At 37.7% G+C, this 15,686-nt stretch overlaps 1 protein-coding gene and 1 long non-coding RNA gene across 2 annotated transcripts in view; one reads left to right on the forward strand and one right to left on the reverse strand.

Annotated features, from left to right (window-relative positions):
* Positions 1 to 15,686, reverse strand: part of LOC147873717 (uncharacterized) — a 56,933-nt gene that overhangs the window by 16,894 nt on the left and 24,353 nt on the right. The gene's annotated exons all lie outside the window — the stretch shown is intronic.
* The window catches only part of stw (laccase), a 73,729-nt gene continuing 67,856 nt past the window's right edge, over positions 9,814 to 15,686 (forward strand). The window contains exon 1 of the mRNA XM_022078377.2: positions 9,814 to 10,240. Coding sequence (XP_021934069.1) covers positions 10,138 to 10,240 — 103 coding nt within the window. The 5' untranslated portion in view covers positions 9,814 to 10,137. The remainder of the gene's footprint in view (positions 10,241 to 15,686) is intronic.

Here is a 15,686-nt window from a genome sequence, read left to right on the forward strand (position 1 = left end):
GAAATCTGTAAACTTCTACCAGACTACGTGGCATAACAACCCAGACAAAACATCTAGCTCACCGCCGTGAAAACCTAAAATCTTAAAATCTTCTTTGTCTGAATGTAATGTGATACATGCAGTATTACTATATTCAGTTATGTGTGTAACAGACTGATAAGCTAACGAGATACAAAAGACAACAAAGGACAATTAAAAACGTGGAGTAGGCTACGGATTACACCTCGTTACTAAAGAGCAGACTTGTAATAAAGCCAGCGAAATTTCTTTCCATTCAAGCAATCTTGAGCAAGTGTTTCTCACGGTTTTGTAGAAATACCACCCTAGACCTACAACTTATTCCACTTTGTAATAATTAGTGTATTGTGTGTCAGTAGGATTCTTGCAGCAACCGAGGTTTCTGGTCCAGATTTCTGACATCTCTTACGTCAGATACAGACTCGAAAATAAACAGCTGGAGAAGTGAAATAAACCGGACTTAATCCAGATCTATGACAATAATTGTTACAATGATTTCCCTTGGTAAATTCTATTGTTCCTGAAGGTTAGACTACACACGTGTTCATATCACTGAAGTAATCTGCGAGAGTTTTCAGTCAACGAGTTTTTTATGATAACCTAGAAACTCGTCATAAACCCACTTTAATTCATGAGAAAGGTAACTGGATAGAAGGTAACACACATTTACTCTTGTGGGATTTGAAATTTTCACTGTAGGAAGAATAACAACCTTCTGATTTTGGCGCCGTGTAGAATCGTCGATAAACGCGAATGTTTCACAGAAACATATTGTCTCCGTCTTCATGGTTGAAGCCAAGCCTACACGGTACCAAAACCCACAGGAACGTTACATTTAATCTTATTACCAATACTATATTTCATTTTAGCATTTAAAATCTTTGACCTGCTTATGACCTTAAGCACCAGAGTTTCGCCAACATTTTTCGTAACACAAACTATAAAAAAAATTCTTTGTGTGTTGCTTATTTAACAAATTTAATGGAAATGTACGCAGACAATACTACAAGTATATGAATTTCTTAAACTTAATATAATATTGTTTATGACTGTGGTCTTATGGGTTATGATGGTCTACGTAGGAGTTTGTAAGTTGTATAAACAGCTTATCTACAATATTTCAGAAGGATATTGTACAGATAATCACAATTAAAATTTGCATCACCACGAAAACCTAAAGTCTCATGTAAATCTAGTTACAGCTTTTATCAACAAACTTCATCGAGCGGTGTCCTTGTAAGATGGTAGACGCTCGTATGATTATCAAATTTCTCGTATTTTATTGAACCCAAAGGTTCATTATCTGTCCACCACAGGATCCAGTGCATTCGCCTTATTTACTTTGTGAAGAGAAACTGCATCTAGTTATGACTCTAGATATCAACTGTAGTTACCTTCAGACAAACCACCCTGAACATTCTCGTGTCCATATTTGACAAATTAGGGCCATAGGTGAAACACTTTCCTTCACATATGGTCTTACAACCCGTGCGTCTCGCGTAATGTATCATTCTATCAATATCCGGTTCCATACATTGAAACTAATCTGGTTTATACAAACAGCACAAATACAAATTTCAATGCATAAACACTAGCAATGACCTAGCATTTGAAGCTCTTGCCAAAATAGATTAGGGCAGACGTCATGAAAGTTTCCCTCCTGATAACTAGGAGGTATGCCCTTGCCATGGGACTATTTGTATGACGTTGTGCGTCAAGACAAACACAGATTTTGACAGCTGTCTCTCGGTATGAATGAAGAACTCCTTGGAGCCCATGAAAAGCTGGTAGTCGCTCAGTCGTTCAATAAATTAATTTTTTTATGGAACGAAAATATGTTTTAGATTGTTCATTAGAGTCCGTACCTCGATCCTATCCCAAGTGAGTTGAATGCAATCCACATCTCAAACACAATTCATTTTAATATTATCCTCCATCTACGCCTAGGTCTCCCAAGTTTCCGGTCGACTAAGTATGGCATCGTCATCTCTTCAAATATGCTACATGCCCCGCCAATCTCAAACATTTTTATTGCACTAATTAAACTTGGTGAAGCGAACAGGTTATGAAGTTCCTCAATGTGTAACTTTCTCTATCTTTCTTCTCTCTTGGGTTCATATTATTTTCCACAGAAATTTATTCGCAGAAACCTTCAGTCTGTTGTCTTCCTTAGGACGAGAAACGAAGTTACAGAGCACAGCTGACTTGGCGACACTAGAGCCAAGCAAAAACTAACCTATAAAACTACTAAAATTTCTAATTCGTTATTTCAAGACCCGAGGCAGTCATGAGATTCGAACACAAAAAAAAAATTCCCCATTTTTTAAAATGCGTATGCAACATTCACGTCAATATTACTGTCATTCGATGTGTGATCTCCCGATACCTTTTATTGCGGTTGCTATGATCGTGAGTGGGCATTTGTAACTGAAGCCTGTAGAAATAAATGTAATTAAGATGTCAGTTTACCGACGGCTGGACGACACTTTCTACACTCAAGGAACAGCATGTAGCAATAAGTTCTTAGAATTACATTGACGCTTAACGAGCATTTCTACATGACGTCATTCCGTGACGTCATCAAGATCCTGTTAATCATCGGCGTCACCAAATTCAGCGACTGTGCTGGATACTTCCAAAAGTCACGAACTCTACAGAAGATAAAGACTATTAAAAGCTAATAGTTGCTTAGTTGGTCAATAAATCTTTCCACCCTTTTATGAAACCCAAAGGCTCGTTATCTGGTTCACTAGACTGCATTCTCAACGGAACCCGATCCACGGTCTCCTATCTTAGCTCTTTAAGCATTCGTTTTAGTATTATCCTCCAATCCACGCCTCGATCTTACAAGTGGCCTATTTCCTTTAGGAGTTCTGAGTAAAATGTCCTATATATTTCTAAAATTCCTCATGTGTGCTACATGTCCCTCCCACTTCTTTCTATCTGTCGACTTAACACTATTTTAAAAAATATATCTCATATTGCCAAATGCTGTCACAAGACCTTAAAGCAGGCCACGCCGTTTTCTTCCACTTAACGTCTCATTTTTCGCGAACATCCTCACATTCGACGTAATATAGTTTACGCAGTTGTAAAAGAATCGCTAAATAAAATACGACATTTTCATCACTGTAATTGTGTTATATTATTTTTGCCTTTTTTGAAAACTAAGATAGTACACTTGTCAATATTGACACGTCCTGTCTGTCTGTTGCGTATGCCAGCTACAAATAATGTGCTGCCATCTAACAGTGGCCATATGAAATACTCGTCTTGCCATCTCTCAGTGGCCATGTGAACTATATCCATATCACATCCACTGGATGTGGCGTAAATCACGACATTGGAATAAAGTCTTGTTCCTTCAACCCTTCTCTTTTTGATGAAAATTTTACCGTTTGGCTGTTCTTCTAATTGTAATTCTGAATGATTCCAAATATTCTTCCCATATTTCTTTACACTGACTATCATCCAGCATTACTCCTCTGTTATCTGGAATTAGTTGAATATATATTTAAAAAGCGCAGCTAAACGTCAAAAAAAACTTCCGTAATATTTCAAAAAATTTAAAATTTCTCCTGGTAAAAATCTTCACGAGCAATACAATGTTAATTGCGAAAAGTGACGTCTGAGGATAATTTTGTTCTTTTTTCTTTTTCGCCTCCTAAAACCAATTGACGCGACATTCATTTAACTTCGTCTCAGTTTTTCTCATCTCCCGGTCTTTATCGTGGTGATCTGTTTCATAACGCTAACGTGCCTGGACTGTATCGAGTCTCGAGTTCGTTTCACGCGGAAACCACGAAGACATTTATTTTTACTTGATCGATCTGTCCACTCTTAATCGATTACTGTATGTTCGCCTTGTTTGCGAGTATTAATTATTTACGCTTCTATAGTAATGTGAAATCCAACACAACAAAACTGTCTAAAGTAATTTAAAATTTTAACTGGAGCTGATGGTGAATACGTAATTACATAAGACCATGACTGATGGTTTAGACTTGTAGAATGCAAAGGTATGCAAACAACTAAATACAGTTTTATTGCTACTAAAGTAGTTAGATATAGCCTATTGCATTTATATACGCATGGCATGTTTTTAAGTGCATTTTGACCAACGATTCTCAAGTTTCCTGATTCCACCAAAATAAAGCCATTATTTCACTAATTCTTTCAATGCTTGTTGCTCATTTAAGATACATTTAACCATAGGTAATTCTTCTGTTTCTTCGAATAGGCGTACCGATTAGCGTCTTAGCTTTAACATACGTCATGCTTGATGGACACTCAAAATGTGAAAGAACAACATCAGTCCACCCTTCTCCAAATCTTTCTACCCAGGAGTGAAATCTTCTATGGTTCACAGGCTGAAATTAACGTGAACTGTCATTCTTCAGTAAACTTCACTAATTTACGCAGCAGGTGACCATTAAAATCGCATCACAAATTGTTCTGTTTGGTGCAGCGTGGCAATGGAACTGACGTGAAGTATGTGCCTATTAGCACTATTTGAAATAAAATAGAAAGCAGATGCAAATGGAAGAAGTCTTGGTCTAGAATGTTTTTGGCGAAGTTGTATCATTAAACTAGTGAATATTCTTTAACATTTTCTTTCGCACGTTAGTTTAATAACCAAATAATGTCTTTGGAAGCTTACTCTATTTCCGTCGCAAAACAAGTGTGACGAATTCTCTGAACTCGGAACTCGGAACTTGAAATGGCGTGTTGCGCAAACATTTGTGTATGTTACACTTGGAATTCCTGTGTTGCTCATCTGTGAATCACACGGGGAAAGTTTTCGTGCTATATCACTCAATTTACCTGACGGGTGTAAGTTTGTGCGAGTTTCACACGCGGAACCATGTACTACAGCTGTCGAAACTTGCTAACGTAGCAACTGGAAAGTTCGGTGATGTGGAAACTCGGAAAAGTCTTCGCTCATCTTTGCTGTTTCCGTTCTACATCAGTCTTCGCTCATCTTTGCTGTTTCCGTTCTACATCACGAAGTTTCTTTACATTTAATAGTTATAGACTAGCATTAATATGTAGGATTTGAGGTTTTTACGACGGTCTCCTGGGTTGTAGTGCCGTGTGCTCTGGTAAACGTCTACCGATGTTTCTCAGCTTCTTCGTGCCTCCATCATCAAGGCAATGAATACTTCTACCAGAGTACAGGAGCACAGGCATCTTCAGATGGGTTCAGTCTTTGACGAAAAGTCATCATGCAGGACACACATCATCAACTGAAATGCCCGCTATAGCAAACGTGAAAAGGAATCTCTAACTGTTGGTGGAAAGTAGCCACGTGCTTTAAAGCTTTATCAACAGTCACTGACAACGACAAGAAGAAAGTAACTGATATAACTAAATGAACAATTAGGCCTAACACTACGAACACGTTACACTGTCAGTTGCTCAGCTGGCAAAGAAGTAAATTAATCCGCCCCCCAAAGCAAACATTTTGAAAAATATCTTTTTAATATTATTCTGTAGGTACTGCATGATATAGGCTTTTGTTATTTAATGGCAAATAGATGACGGAGTAAAGAAAAGCCTCTGCCATTGCCGGGAATCGATCCCCAGATCTCCATATCTTATGAGAGAGGAAATGTGATCGAACTGTAGATAATTAATCTCTTTATATGGGCTAAATTAATTACGTAATCCTTTCATTCTGTAATTCACGATTCTCGTTAACGTAACAGTCATGGCAGGCGAGCGCAAGTACACGACTAAGCTGATCAGTGACAGTCGTTAGAGGTTTGAGTATTCATTTAACACGTAATGTAAGACTTGTCAGCTACGTCAAATTTTTTTAAACACAAAAGGAATATATTTATGATTTTAAATTTAAAAATAATATTTTCTTTGCCTGCTTCATTGAATATCAAAGAAGGGAAAAGTTTAATGCAGTTTACTGCCTCTCACCAAAGGCCCGCTGGTTCGAACACAGTCGCGTGCTTTGTATGTATGAGAATTGTGAATGGCGGAAACATCAGTTCCCTTCTCTTCATTAAATATCGACACATTCCAATATGTCGCGGCCGATGAAAACGAAGTTCCGTGTCACGTAACTTATCGGACTTACTTGTAAAATGGGACCGTAACGTTTGAAGAAGGGGAATTCATAAACTTTCAATACATTGTATCGCACGCTATAAGAAACTGATTTCTATTAAACTTTCTTTATTCCACCCATACTGTGTTCTTAATTGTATAAAAATTTTCTTAGACTTAGGTCAGCGTCATCTTAACTGGCGGACCGCGACCCATATCCGGTCAGAGATAATTTTTCGTTAATTTGTTACAAAGATTATTTATTTTCTTTAACCCGAAAGGTCTAAATAAAAATCGACTTCAAAACACTACCATAAAATGTATTATTTCAAGCAAAAATTATGTCAGATACAAGCTGTCGCAGGAGCATATTTAAAGTAACATGTAAACATTAAATTCCTACTGGGTCCTTCCTCCGCATATAACTCCCCCAAAACGTCAGCACAGCTCAGGTTAGGTTAGGTGAAAATAGCGGAAAACTAATGTTTCATTTTATACCTTTAACAAGTTGATATAGCTCATCATCAGTTTCATAATTTCTTCATGAGATCAAATCGAAAAATAATCTTACGATAACCTGGATTTTTACCTGTCGAAATAACAAAAGGATCCGATAGAGACATTACCCTGAAGAACAGTCTGTTAATCAGAAGGCAAAAGTTTTTCCAGAAAGACACTAGGTTCTGACGGCGGTGATTACGAAGATGTGGGATGTTGTTGATAGCTGATAGAGGTAGTAAATATCGGTAAACAAATCAGACAAGGCGCAACATCGCAGAAGACATCATCGTAAGTCATGCCATTTCACTTTGTGAATTTTAGTTCCTGAAGAATCTGTCACCGACATGCACTGAGATGCAAGCGCTTCCGAAACACGTGCACAACAATTGTTCTGAGGCGCCTACTAGTGCGAGTCACCGATCGGTACGGATTTTTTTTTTCCTTAACAAAAGCAACTGCGTTCTTGTAAAAACCAAACGTAGACGCTTTATTTGATTTATCCCCTTTGGCAGTTACGCCCAAACTGTCCCTGCCCTGTCACAACAGATAACATAACACAACCTTTCCTGACTTGGACGCCATATTGCGGTGCTAGCTAATATGGCCGAAACGCGATGAATCGCCCTGATGACGGAGGCAGTACGACCTCTGAAACGTCGGTTAACATCTACCAGACTACACAGCGCAATAACCCAGAAGACAGAGATCTTCATACTCATCGCCCTGATGACGGAGGCAGTATGACCTCCGAAACGTTGGTAAACATCGACCAGACTACACAGCGCAACAACCCAGAAGACAGGAATCTTCAGTGTAAGCTAACCTGACAAACTTTCATGATTATCCTCAGTCTCTTCAAAATGCCGAAATGGTTCGTTGTCAGCAATGTGACCTTCGTAATTCTTCCCTTATTATTCTCACAATCATGTTTTATCATTGTGTAATAACCAATCCGTAAGTGACACATAAAATAACTCAGAAATAGTCAAAAGGTGACATTTTTGTTATTTCGTGAATTCGACTTGTAATCACAGACAGTTTATATTGCAAAAGTATTTGAAGGGGTGAGGGTGGGGCAAGCCACGAGTTTTTTTACCACCTAGAGCGCCTTTCCTTCTCTTACGACTGCCTCTGTGCGCCAACCTTCAGTTCCAAAACGGTCTCCTTCTCCATCACTTTTACTTCATGGTTGTCACGAGAGGAAATCGCATGGACAACACCAAATAGGAAAATGAGAATCAACATTGTCTAACCTAACCTTCCGCCGGCAACATTGTCTCATGGCCGTCTCTTGCTTATCCTGTTGAAGAATCGCTTTAAGAAATGTTTGAGATTGTTGTTTTTAGGATTACTTCACATCCGACAACATTAATTTATTTAACAACACTGCTTAAACTGCGTGTGTTTATGGTAAATAATCATGAATGCTAATTTAGCAAGCAGAGATCGTGGCCTGTTTGAAGGTATTATCCTGTTAACCTTTCAGGGAATCCGAAGGTCCTTACCATGTCTACATTTGCATTTAGGTCTCTAAGACGTCCCTTCCTTCCCTTCAGGATATCCGACTAAAATTCTTTTGTGTAATTGTCAATCCACCAATACGTTCTCCTGCCAATGCCATCCTCCTTTTAATTTGTTATCATAATAATATTTGGTGGATAATATAATTTATAAAACTCTTCATTTTTAACTTTTAGCATTTTACTGTGACTTCCTTTAGTTTAGATCCAAAAATTCTCCTCTGGATGTGTGTATCAAACATAATTTATAATCTAATTCCAGCTAATTTTATTTTTTGTGATTCTTTAAACAGGTGGCAAATTTAGACGACTATGACAGGTCTGTTCTTTCCGGGAACTTCAGCTACTTTCAGAATTGTGAAAACCGATTAGATTCACCCTGGATATGTCTAGCTTACAAACCCAGAAATTCGTAAATGTTTAGATATTTAGTTTGAAATCTAAAATTAGCCCTGAGTGGGCAAGATCAGTGTCATTGATAAAAATACTGCAATTTAAGTCAACCGGTTAGCGACAGTAAGCGTAGTCTAAGGTCGCCCCGCTGTGTGAACAGTACCTGCTGCAGTACAAGCGACCTTCACAGATCCGTTATAACTAGGGTGAACGCTGTATGACCCGACCGGACTCCACTCATCTCGATGAGCAGCAGTTACAGTGGAGGGGAGGGTCAGAGAAGAAACACGAACATGTCTGCCGGAAAGAGAGAGCTAAACACTGTCAATGGTTGAGAAAGAAAGCGACTCAAGTGACCTAGTAGCGTAGACCAGTAACTTCCTCCACGGAACATGGCAGGCCGACTTGAAAACTGACAGTAGCCAATGTGGTCGAGAAATACCCCGACCTTTATGTACGTTTATCACCAGATCATTTTCCAAACCAGCCCACATTCTTAATTACTATAAGTCTGATTTTATTGAATCTCACACCTCTATTCACTCTGAAGTAGCAGATTTTGTATGGTCTGTTTTTTAAACAGCATGTACTCGTATTGAACATTGATAAGCATACATCGAAATATTTCCATCAGAATCATCTTAAATTCCCGAGGGAACAAGGTAAAAAAGTTAATTATTTTGCCACTTCTGAATGCAATACTAAGATGGCTGTCTTCTGGGTTGTAGCGCCGTGTAGAACCTTGATGATGGAGGCAGAAACTACGTTTGAAACGTCTGTAAACTTATACCAGGCTACCTGGCACTATAACCCAGGACGAAATCAATCTCCCTCAACCTCAAATCCTACTTAGGTACTGTAACTTCTTGATTTTCTGCAATAAAATAGTGATTTAGGGCAAATTAAAAAGTAAATATTACATGAAACGAATATAAATAAAAATACTTATATAATGGTCCAGATGTCTTTCTGTGAAACTAGGCATGTATAAAAATTTAATTTCAACCGTTCTAAAATAGTAAAAATTTACCAAATAAGTCAATATCCCCTTCACATCAACTTCTAAAATTCGCATTCTATAACAGAAAGAAAACGTTAAGTTCTTAACGAGTTACAAGGTACCAGCTGTTTCATAAAAAAAAAACACCTGAACCACGCTAAAGCAAATAGAATTAATTTACATTACAGAAAGCAGATTATGCGTTTGACAGGATATAGATTTACGTCAGCAGCCAATAGGCATCCTGCACTATGCAGTTACTATTAGAAGTAGTGGGGGTACGTAAGAAATGCATTGTGTAGTATAAGTGGCTCGGAATAGAAGTAAGAAGACAGTAAAGCAATGGAGAGAAGGAGAGAGTTTTGAAGTGAGTACGGGCACAAAACAGCAAGGGAGAGTTAATAGTGGTAAAGTAAGCGGGACAGTTGATGTGGAGAAGTGAAAATATAGACTGCCTTGCAGGTGCTCCGCTTGTGATTACGGTACCAGTTGTGGTTGAGGATACAGGCAGCCGTCGTCAGTCGAGTCTGACAGACAGCAAGTGCTCTAACGACGACGTCCACAGGGAAGCCGCTGACAGTCCCAGCAGTGGGTCAGCGAGACAACTATCGGATTTCCACAGTAGCTGTTAGTTTCAGAGACAGTATGGAGTTGTTACAACGGTACTTGATTCTGCTAGTCTGCGTCGTCCTAATTCCTGGCCTAGAAGTCGATGGAGGTGGAGGACCAACGAGACGAGGCCGAAAAGGTAAGTTTGTTTGCGCATGTGACATGTGAGACCCCCAAATAAACGTGTGTGTGCGATCCGTGGATGACTGCTGAGTTAACTTACAATATGTACAACTGGATAGTTATCAGTGATCTTAAAATAATAATTTCTTTATAATTTTTTACCAAACGATTAGTCAGCTGAAGAAAGATAAACTCTCTATTCTGCCTGCAACACGAACAGCATGATTAGTGTAGAAATAACAGCATTTTAAATAAAAAAAATCTATTTTTTTTTAATATTTTCCGTCAAATCACAATTTTAATAAGATAATAAAGTATAAAATTATTATCTTATTAAAATTGTGATTTGACGGAAAATATTAAAATATTAACCTAATTCACAATATGACGCAAATATACTACCTTATTAAAATTTTCATCAAGGTAAATATGTCCTTGAAGCATACAAATGTTTTCCCAAAGGCTTGAACACGGTAAATTTATATGCCAGTATAGAATTATAAATATAAAATATTTATAGGATAATAACGCAGGTACCTTCTGCTTGCATTGTCCTCAATTAATGAGCTGAAATATTGAAAATTATCCGGATTATCACATGGCACGATACAGCGCGCCACCTGTCCAAGCAATGTCAAAACGTGTGATATTGATCGAGTATTTGAAAGACAGTTTTAAAAGATGGGTAGATTTTGTGGAATAAGTTTTAGTATGCGTTCTAATGGACTAAGAAACTAGCCAAACATTAGAATAATCAAATTAAGAAATATAATTTGGGCGAGGCATGTAACATGCAAAATGACTATATACAAACTTAAAAATTATAGTCAAAATATATGAAGAAACAACTTCGAAAACCTAAGCTTAGACAGGATAATATTAAAACGAATGTTAAAGAATTAGGGTGTGAAGCTGAGGATTGGATTAAATAGGTTAATGACTGCAGCCAATGACGAGATGTTTTGAACAAGGTGATGGAGCTTTGGGTTATATAGAAGGCAGGAAAATCTACTTACTGAGCGACTATCAGCTTCTAAGGAACGGCTATGCCTCATGGAGTTAAATTTTAGGTGCATAAAATTCCACTCTCAGTTGACAATAAAGTAAACGCAAGCCTACAGAATGACTATCTGATCTTCTGTGGTATTCAATATATTTTAAAATCAACATGTCGCCAGCGCCTCTCCAAAAACACGTAAGATTTTTGGGATCCAATCAGCTAAATACGTAACAATTATTACTCAACTCATGACTTCAAAGTGTTTTGAATACCAACATGAATTAACGTCTCATAAAAGTATGCATACTGAACTATTTTCCACTCAATACGCAATGAAATACTGTATTACCATAAAAATGATTTTATGACAAAGATTTATGGATTAAATTATACGGTTTTGTGCTATTTATAACATTAACTTACGTGAATATTGGAAATTAACTGTGGTTATATAGTACCTATCACTCATTGTCACAATATGCGCTGTATTAATTCAAGTTATTCAGTGACCATAAAAGTTATCTATTAAAAGAAACGGGCCTATGTAATATACATCCTAGTTACATCAGTGTGGTTCAGCACGAAGATCTCAAATTCTAGCGAGATTCGACTCCCGTCAGAATCCCTCCAACCCTTTCATTCCCTTTCAATCCTCTATTTCATTTACTTAATCAGAACCGATATATCTCAGCCAGTACAGTGACCTCCTACGTTCAAAGCAATCGGGGTTTGAATCCCAACTGAGGCAGATATTTTTTATTTTATCGACTGAGTCCAGATCAGCACCGAATCCTACTCAGCCTCCACTGAATAGCCTACTAAATGTTCTTTCTCCGGAAATAAATATGCCGGAGCACGAACTTTATCTAGCGACGATGTTAAAAGTGCGTGGCGTTATACTTCAGTCTCCCGTAAGTCTTTCACGAAATGGTAGATCGGCATACGGGCAACTAATATGGCTGTATGTTCTGAGGCACTTAACGTGATAAGCTGATAGCTCCAACTACCGTTCGAACCAGATTAACACAAAACGTAATCCACCTTTCAACTCACCGTCTAGAGTTCTGAGATGTCTCTCGTACGCCAAAGACCTGGTTCGTACTACAAGGCCTTCGACCTTAGCATGGCGGTCTGTTGCATGCCCCAATAAATACGTAAACAATCTACTTCTCTTTCTTAATAAGATCCAGTGGGTATTATTATAATTAACTTGGAGAGGGCGGGATATTTTACATATCCACATGCTACATGATGGGTAAAATATCCCCTTAATTATCGTCTGTACTTTCATTCATATCCTGTGCCCTACTTATCTCGTTGCTGAAGCGCTGTTAATCTGTGCACATGATTGCAATGTCCACCAGCGGCAAATTACAGATACGGGGCCCTCAAGACCCATTTGTTAATGTCGTGCAAGAATAATGAAACCGGAATAGGCGTCTTTGTACCACGCGTAGAAACCAACCAGTTGTCTGTTTCTTCTTACACGGTGTGTCTAATGGCGCATACACGAACCGTATTTTAGCATGAAGTGTGTCAGATCACTACGTGGTAAAACAAACAATGACAGTCCTACTTGGTCTTCTTTTGAAAGTATACCTTCTTTCAAATTTTGATAAATTAACCCTTTAAAGTCCAGTGGTAACTATATGTAACACAACAACCGATAAATCTTTATTTTGTATTTATGGATTCCGTATGATTCTAAATGCAATATCAAATACAGACTAAGATAAATTCTCGAGCAAAAATGCACCTAAGTCTTAAAATCAATAATACAAAACTTGAAACCATCACGTATTTTTTAAATTCAATTTACGATGGTTTTTGAAGTGTAACGCAAAATTTCATATTCGTCTAAAATAAACACTATCACAGTTTATACCATCAGATTCTCCAATCATAATGGCATTATGTTCTTTTCTCTTAGTCCGGTATTGGAGTCAAATGAGATTAAAAATACAAAAATTGGTTGGAGATACAAACTGTATACAGATCCTGTACAGAATTACTAAAAACATTATATTACATTTAAAAATACAAAATTTAAATCTAGGTCTTATGAATGACAGACATGAAATTTTTATTTTAACGTTCCCAGTGTCGAATTTGTTTTCATCTGGAACATCTACTCTCAGATTTGAACCGTACGATATTCCAAGTCTTTTACTAAAAATATAAACCATTTTGAATTTAAAATAGTCTCGTAATTTTGTTACTTGTTCTTTAATTCTGTGCCAAAACCAAAATTATATTTGACCAACATTATTATTTTCTAAATGACGAAAGCAATACCGTAGTATTATTTTAATTAAATATTATATAATCATTAAACATTTAAAATTATAATAAAACACAAAAAAGTATGGGCAAGTATTTACTAATTTCAATCTGAAAACTTCGTGGTGTTACGCAAAATCTGCAATGACAGTGCTAACAACATTACGGTTTCTTGTTTTAATCGAACTCTGCAATAGGTGGATGTGGATCGATTCACTTTAAGTGTTGTTGACAACAGGGAATCAGAATTCAAACTGAAGGATGGATGCAATATCTACCTTTGGTAAAATTACGTACCAAGGTGTGGTTCGTCAAGTTTCATTTGCCTGAAGCCAGAGGGCGGTTCTAGTCACACGTAAGGCGTCCTACCTTTCACCCTTCACGTACCACAAGGTCGAGTGTTGTGCGATTCTAATACCGTGTTTCAAGTTTCGTTTCTTGTGGACATTTTGTGTAGCTTGTTATATAATTCATATCGATCAGTGTAGTAAAAAAGTAAAGCTGTCCCACTATACGCCGTGTAGGCGCTTGGGGGGAGTGAAGGTATAGCTCCTACTCATTCTTGACCTCGGCACTAGATGGGGGTGAGTGGTCAGCATCACGCCCCGGCCGCGCTTTACCCCTGGGAAAGGAACCCGGTACCCATTGTAGAGGAGGCTGGGTGGGCCCCAGAGCCGGTCTGGACGCAGAGGCTAGAGGAAAAATCCTCTGCCCCCGTCGGGGATCGAACCCCGGTCGCCCAGTCCGTAGCCAGTCACTATACTGACTGACTTATTTAAAGACAAACGAAATGTGATATGGAGCGTATGGCTGTTCAACAAATCTGGGTTATATATTTTTGACAATCCTTTAAAACCTTGATCACATTTGACGTAATTGCTATATATATATATATATATAGCCAAAAATTTTATTGTTCAGTAAAGTTTCGTCACATTAATATGTTGTTGTTTTTATCTTACTCAGGCAATAAAAGAGAGCTTTTATTAGTCTATTTAACGACATTATCTTAACTTCGTAGCTCAGAATCTGTGGATGAATTTTAATGATGAACTGGAGTGGATGTAGAATGAGGGGTTAGTGGTGTCTTAAATGGTACTATCCCAGCATTTGCCTGAAGTTACTGAGGAAAACAACGAAATACTTCAGACTTCAGGATTGAGAATCAAACCCGGTGCCTTCCGAACATGAAACAGGAGTGCCAACCACTCAACCTCGACATTCTATGACACTTCACGAAATAATTATTATGTTGGTTAGCAGTTTTATGACACTGTATCAATCGCTGTGTTGATTAATATGAGAAAGCCGGTATCACAATGAATTTAGAAGAACTTAGAATGAAGCTATAGCCGAATTTTGCTTACAATCTCCGAGAAAGATCCCAAAGATAAGTACAAATACCTTCTGCCCAGTTTGAGACTCGATCTGAATGCCTCCCAAAGGTAAATAATTATATTAATAAATTCTTGGTTTATTTAACTGTTTACATCGCATTGACCAAACGAGAAAAGTCATGATTGTAAAATATTAGTAAGGTTGAAGAAACCGTGAATGGGATTGGTTGTGAACTTTTTTTAAGTTACGATAAACAAAGTAAAGGTCGAGATAGATCGACCTCTTTGCTAGGGTTTAAACCCAGTGTCACCGCAACGTAAATCAAACCTGTTTCAATTGCGTTAGCACGCTCAGTGACCTGCTATCAATTTATCTAATTCCAGTCTTGTAAATAAGACCGAATGATAACGCGTACACAAAAATCCGTACCTTTAGAAACGCTTGAACTTGTGACCCCTATAAACGGTACGCTAATCTTTCAAACTTCAAGGGCTTTTCCGCTGAGGCCTGCCTAAATTGAAAGTGTATAATAAGCTATTCATTAACGTCTGTTGAAGGCGAGACCTCAGGGCAATGACTTTGACTATCACCGATACACTGCTGGTCCCCACTTGTTTACGTAAGATGAAATAAGTGACATTAGAATGGAGAATATTGCATAATGAAGGGGGTTATTATTTCTACCCTGCAGATATTATTAGGGAATGAAATTGGCCCTACATGACACAAGGGGATATATTAAATGTGAACAAAATATTGGCTGACAAGCCTGAAGATTGGAACCCTATCGGAAAACTTAAGCATAGATAAAATAATATTAAAATATATCTTTAAGAAATAGGCT

This window comes from Zootermopsis nevadensis, unplaced genomic scaffold, assembly GCF_977971745.1.
Source record: "Zootermopsis nevadensis isolate Lab colony 2312 unplaced genomic scaffold, Znev_1.0 Znev_ptg000016l, whole genome shotgun sequence".
NCBI lineage: Eukaryota > Metazoa > Arthropoda > Insecta > Blattodea > Termopsidae > Zootermopsis > Zootermopsis nevadensis.